Source organism: Gigantopelta aegis, chromosome 2, assembly GCF_016097555.1.
Source record: "Gigantopelta aegis isolate Gae_Host chromosome 2, Gae_host_genome, whole genome shotgun sequence".
In the NCBI taxonomy this organism is placed as follows: Eukaryota; Metazoa; Mollusca; class Gastropoda; order Neomphalida; family Peltospiridae; genus Gigantopelta; species Gigantopelta aegis.
This window is the reverse complement of record NC_054700.1, coordinates 7,360,514-7,367,609: the sequence shown is the minus strand read 5'-3', so window position 1 is coordinate 7,367,609 and position 7,096 is coordinate 7,360,514. Positions and strand designations below refer to the sequence as shown.

General features: G+C 38.5%; 1 protein-coding gene across 1 annotated transcript; it reads left to right on the top strand.

Annotated features, from left to right (window-relative positions):
• The first annotated feature begins 522 nt into the window (after window positions 1-522).
• On the top strand, window positions 523-3,927 carry LOC121379339 (balbiani ring protein 2-like). Its single transcript, XM_041507914.1, has 2 exons — window positions 523-555; window positions 3,145-3,927. Exons 1-2 carry the CDS (start codon window positions 523-525, stop codon window positions 3,925-3,927), a joined length of 816 nt encoding a protein of 271 aa, XP_041363848.1.
• The last annotated feature ends 3,169 nt before the right edge of the window (window positions 3,928-7,096 follow it).

The window sequence follows — 7,096 nt, the reverse complement described above, 5'->3', positions numbered from 1 at the left end:
TGAGAAAAAAAGGCAGAGTTACTTCCCTTCTGTTATTTTGACAAAAGAGGATCGATTTTTTTTTTATGCTTACAAAAATGTCATTTAACAGGAGAAACTGTCTCCCGCACAGGTGAAAGGAGATTTGATCAAATACCGGGAGACTCCCGCGGAATCCGGGAGGGTTGACAGGTCTGGTTGAGAGTGGAAGTCCTCATACAGGTGACACCAGGATGTAACATCCTGTAATGGATCTGTTGAGAGTGGCAGTCTTCCTACAGGTGACACCAGGATGTAACATCCTGTAATGGATCTGTTGAGAGTGGAAGTCCTCATACAGGTGACACCAGGATGTAACATCCTGTAATGGATCTGTTGAGAGTGGCAGTCTTCCTACAGGTGACACCAGGATGTAACATCCTGTAATGGATCTGTTGAGAGTGGAAGTCCTCATACAGGTGACACCAGGATGTAACATCCTGTAATTAATCTGTTGAGAGTGGCAGTCTTCCTACAGGTGACACCAGGATGTAACATCCTGTAATGGATCTGTTGAGAGTGGAAGTCCTCATACAGGTGACACCAGGATGTAACATCCTGTAATTAATCTGTTGAGAGTGGAAGTCCTCATACAGGTGACACAATGCTGTAATATGTAAAGGATCTACTGGAAGTGGCAGTCCTCCTATAGGTAACACAATGATGTAACATCCTGTAAAAGATCTGTTGAGGGATGTAATATCTTTCAATGGATCTATTGAGTGGCAGTCCTTGTACAATTAACACAGACAGGATATATTGGACTGTAAACGATTTTCTGGAAAGTGGGTCTCCTATTGTCGAAACACCTGAAAGTGAGTCATAGACTCAATCAGAACTTTACCCAAATATCTTTTTGACTCTGTCTTGTGCAGCGATATGGTTTTTAATTAAGGAAAACAGCTTTGTTATTCAGATTTCAACATGATATACTTTTTTTTGTCACATATGACAGCACACACCATGGCCTTTGACAGACAAGCTATGGAGTACAGACTGAAACAGCAGAAGACAGAGGCAGATCAATTCTAGACCCATCATGTCTGAGACGACACCCAGTGGAAAACCAGCTCAAAAAGTAATAAAAGTACCATGAAGGCATGTCTGCTGTCTTGACAATATTGGCATTTGATTTAATGGTTCCATGTTCAAACAAGACAGTTATTTATTCAGAAGAGATATTTGGGCCCAGAAGTGTGTAGAAAGATAAATACATATTTGATTGGACGTAAAAAAAAAAAAAAAATTAACATAAAAAAAGAAGCTACATTACAAGATTAATTTGAATTTAGTTGTTCATCTTAGCAGCATTGTCCTAAAACTGTCACTGAGCAGACTGCAACTGTAAAAAAAAAAAAAATCGTTTAACAAAACCACTAGAGCACAATGATTAAGACAAGTAGTCTTTAGAGCAAACTACTTTTTTTTCCTATTAATATCAAGGACTATTTATATGTATGTTTTCACAGACAGGACAGCACATACCACAGCCTTTGATATACCAGTCATGGGGTACTAGATGAGTCAGAGAATGGGTCCACCGAGGAGGTTTGATCCTCCAACAAACACTGAATGTTATTTTATTATAAAATAAAGAAACTAAAATCAGTAAGGTAGTCACTGATAAATTTTCCCAAAATCAAAAGCAACTTTTATATATCAACTTTGTAGTAGGACAAATATCAATATCCATTTCTATTTCATAGTCATCCATGTAATCTCCATCTTAATCATAATAAAACAGTAAGTAAAACACTGTCGTATAAAAACAAATATTGGCACCATTGAAACACATTCTTGTAATCTTTGCCGTACCAGACGGGAGTTTCAAACCCACTCAATAAGTTGTAATAGTTCCCTTGCTTGGGAGAACCGTATGATGCACTCACCACCCATTAGACCTGTGGCATTTCAGTATAATGTCTTCCAAAAACCACACTCTCTGTGTTGACCTGTCCGACACAGTCAAACATAATCACGTATTTTGCACATAAAGCTTATTGGACTGGGCTGCTATGGAGTGCAATTCCTCTCAATTGCAGGCCGTTTTTACCGTTTCCCATTGATCATGACATTTCCCATTCTCTTACAGCCTACAGGAGCTGGTCCATAACATGACTCAAAAGACCAGCAACCAAAAACCTTGTTCGATTCGATCGGATCAATGTGGAATTTCGATCATTGATTGCTGAAGTTTGACGGAGTGAGAGAAAAACCTAGATGAATACAGGTGAACACAAGCAATGCGATTGGAATGAAAAAACTTCCACCCTGAGGTTTAGACCGTCTCTCATTTAAGGGTGGCACATAGCCCAGTGGTAAAGCGTTCGCATTATGCACGGTCGGTTTAGGGTCAATCCTCGTTGGTGGCCCCATTGGGCTATTTCTCTTTCTAGCGAGTGCTCCACAACTGGTGTAACAAATGCTGTGGAATGTACTATCCTGTCTGTGGGATGGTTCATATAAAAGATCCCTTGCTGCTAACCAAAAAGAGTAGCCTATGAAGTAGCGACAGTGGGTTTCCTCTCTATATCTGTGTGGTCCTTAACCATATGTCTGACGCCATATAACCACACATAAAATGTGTTGAGTGTCATTAAATAAATCTTTTCCTCCCTCCCTTCCTTCCTCCCTCCCTTCCTTCCTTCCTTCCTTCCTTCCTTCCTTCCTTCCTTCCTTTCTTCCATTAAAAAACAAGTTAGTTTGTTTTGTTTAATGAAACCACTAGAGCACATTGATTTATTAATCATAGGCTATTGGATGTTAAACATCTGGTAATTTTGACATATAGTCTTAGAGAGTTAAAATTTGTTTTGTTTAATGACACCACTAGAGCACATTGATTTATTAATCGTCTATTGGATGTTAAACATTTGGTAATTTTGACATATATAGTCTGAAAGAGGAAACCTGTTACATTTTTTGATTAGTAACAAGGGATTTTTCATATGCACTATCCCACAAACAGGATAGCACATACCACAGCCTTTGATATACCAACTGTGGTGCACTGGCTGGGACGAGAAATAGCTCAATGGGCCCACCGGTGGGGATTGATCCCAGACCAACCATGCATGAGGTGAACACTTTACCATTGGGCTACGCCCTACCCTCTCCACCCCCAAGGCACAAAGCCACAAGAACCCAAGTAAACACAAGAACCCAAGTAAACACAAGAACCCAAGTAAACACAAGAACCCAAGTAAACACAAGAACCCAAGTAAACACAAGAACCCAAGTAAACACAAGAACCCAAGTAAACACAAGAATCCTGGTAAACACAAGAACCCTGGTAAACACAAGAACCCAAGTAAACACAAGAACCCAAGTAAACACAAGAACCCTGGTAAACACAAGAACCCAAGTAAACACAAGAACCCAAGTAAACACAAGAATCCTGGTAAACACAAGAACCCAAGTAAACACAAGAACCCAAGTAAACACAAGAACCCTGGTAAACACAAGAACCCAAGTAAACACAAGAACCCAGGTAAACACAAGAACCCTGGTAAACACAAGAACCCAAGTAAACACAAGAACCCAAGTAAACACAAGAATCCTGGTAAACACAAGAACCCTGGTAAACACAAGAACCCTGGTAAACACAAGAACCCAAGTAAACACAAGAACCCAAGTAAACACAAGAACCCTGGTAAACACAAGAACCCTGGTAAACACAAGAACCCTAGTAAACACAAGAACCCTGGTAAACACAAAAAACCTAGTAAGCACAAGAACCCTGGTAAACACAAGAACCCTGGCAAACACAAAACCCCAGGTAAACACAAGAACCCTGATAAACACAAAAACCTAGGTAAACCCAAGAACCCTGGTAAACACAAAAATCCAGGTAAACACAAGAACCCTGATAAACACAAAAGTCCAGGTAAACACAAGAACTGCGAGTGAAATGAGAAAATGTCCACCCCTAGGTTTAGACCTTCTCTTCCATTATTGCTGCTGCTTTGAATTCCAATCAATTTCTCAGAGTCGGAATGCGACTATTCCTGATGAGATGCCAGACCTGCCTGAAAGAGAAAGTGATAAGACACACCTCGACTGTCACTTCAGATCACTGGAGACGGTTTTTTGCTCATTTCCCAGGTCAATTTCAATATATTTTTTTCTAACATTGTTTTTTTAATATCAGAACATGTTGAAGTTAAAGTTTGTTAAAATTTTGTTTTATTGCTACTTTCCCAGTTCAATTTCGATATAGTTTTTGTTTCTAAAATAATTTTCTGAATATCAAAACAAGTCTTAGTTAAAGTTTGTTAGAGTTTGTTCTATTTAATGGCATCACAAGAACACATTGATTAATTAATCAACAGCTATTTAATGTCAAACATTTGGTAATTCTGATACATATTCTTCAGAATGAATGAGTGTTTAATGACCTCCCAACACAAAATAGTCTTAATAAATTCAAAGGAAGCCTGCCACATTTTAAAAATTACAAATATACATGTAACAGCATGGAATCTTTTATATGCACTTTCCCACAGACAGGACAACACACACCATGACCTTAGATATACTAGTCATGTAGCACGAGTTACGATGGGGGAAAACCCCCAAAGAGTAGGTCCATAATTTTTTTTGCTGATTATCAAAACAAGTTCAAGATTCTTTTTTTTTACAATATTTAAATTTAGGCAGTGTTCTTTTCTTTTTATTAGCCAGACCAAATTAACATTCTGATATATATCAATATACCATAATTTCTTTTAATTTTTTTTAAAAAGTTATTTATGATGTTGGGTAACCATTTATTTGTATAAAACACTGTTATACCCACTCCCAGCTTGTTTTAGTACCGGGTTGCACTCACCCGAGTTGTACCAGTAATAGGTTGTAGGATAAAACCAGTAAACCAGGACTTGTACACCAACAGTTGTGGCATGTACTGTCCTGTTTGTAGGAAGATGTATATACAAAAAGCTTTGCTGCTTTTTTGCTACCAGTATCTTATGTGGTAACAATATATTCCCCCTCCCTCCCTCCCTCCCCCCCTCTCTCTTTCCCTCTCTCTCACTCCCTCCCTACCTACCTCTCTCTGCCTCCTCTCCCTACCTCTCTCTCCCTACCTCTCTCTCCCATCTTCTCTCTCTGTTCCCTCCCTCCCTTTCTCTCGCTTGCTTTCTATTGCTCTCCATCTGTCTCTTCCTATCTCTGTCTCTTATTGAAACAACCATATGGTTAAACACAAAAATTGCTGTAGTTTAATATTTGTTTGGGTGTTGTTAAGCAAATATTCTTTTTGTTTCCTTTCGACTGATGATCAATAACAGAAATCTGTGAATACAAGGGTGTTAAATTTCATAAATCTAGCCGCAGAAAAGTAAACAATGGAACACTTTACATGCACTGAAACAACAAAATCACAAGGTACAAGATTCATTAATGATTGCCACATGTTACAGCTTGGTTTGTTAATGACCGGCCTCAGTGATGTCGTGGTTAGGTCATCGGTCTACAGGCTGGTAGGTACTGGGTTCGGATCCCAGTCAAGGCATAGGATTTTTAATCCAGATATCCACTCCAAACCCTGAGTGAGTGCTCCGCAAGGCTCAATGTTTAGGTGTAAACCACTTGCACCGACCAGTGATCCATAACTGGTTCAACAAAGGCCATGGTGTGTTATCCTACCTGTGGAAAGCACAAATAAAAGATCCCTTGCTGCCTGTTGTAAAAGAGTAGCATATGTGGCAACAGCGGGTTTTCTCTAAAAAAAACAGTGTCAGAATGACCATATGTTTGATGTCCAATAGCTCATGATAAGAAAAAAAATCAATGTGCTCTAGTGGCGTCGTTAAATAAAACAAACTTTACTTTTTTTGTTTTGTTAATGTTCCCTTGTGCCCTTGAACGGTCTACAAATCATGTACTTAACATTGTCTCAGGACACAGAAACCAGTCTATTTGTAAGACAACTCATCATATTGATAATTTCATTCATTTCAACTTATTTTCATGCTTATATTCAATTAAGGTTCAATCACGCTGTCCTGGGCACACACCGCAGCTGTCTGGGTTGTCTGTCCAGGACAGTGGGTTAGTTGTTAATTGGTTAATGAGAGAGAAGAGGGTGTAGTGGCCTTACATCTACCCACTGACCCCTTAAGAACTCGCTCTGAGTTGGAGCCGGTACCGGGCTGCGAACCCTGTATCTACCAGCCTGTAGTCCTATGGCCTAACCACGACACCACCTAGGTCAGTGATATACCGATCAACTCTTTTTTTTAAAACTTTTTTACTGTCTGTGAAAAAATGCATATAGAAGATCCCTTCCTGTACAATTATATATTGCTGGAAAAGCTGTAATGATCTTTTAAAAGTTGAACACTCTGTTCCATATAGTTATTTAAAGGTAATGTACCCCATGACTGTTATATCAATGACTGTTATATCAATGGCTGTTATATCAATGGCTGTTATACCCATGACTGTTATATCAATGACTGTTATATCAATGACTGTTATATCAATGACTGTTATATCAATGACTGTTATACCAATGACTGTATATAACGACTGTTATATCAATGCCTGTTATATCAATGGCTGTTATACCCATGGCTGTTATACGCATGACTGTTATACCCATGACTGTTATATCAATGGCTGTTATACCCATGACTGTTATATCAATGGCTGTTATACCCAAGACTGTTATACCCATGACTGTTATATCAATGACTGTTATATCAATGACTGTTATATCAATGACTGTTATATCAATGGCTGTTATATCAATGACTGTTATATCAATGACTGTTATATCAATGACTGTTATACCAATGACTGTATATAACGACTGTTATATCAATGCCTGTTATATCAATGGCTGTTATACCCATGGCTGTTATACCCATGACTGTTATACCCATGACTGTTATATCAATGACTGTTGTACCCATGACTGTTATATCAATGACTGTTATATCAAGGACTGTTATATCAATGACTGTTATATCAATGACTGTTATATCAATGACTGTTATACCCATGACTGTTATATCAATGGCTGTTATATCAATGGCTGTTATACCCATGGCTGTTATATCAATGACTGTTA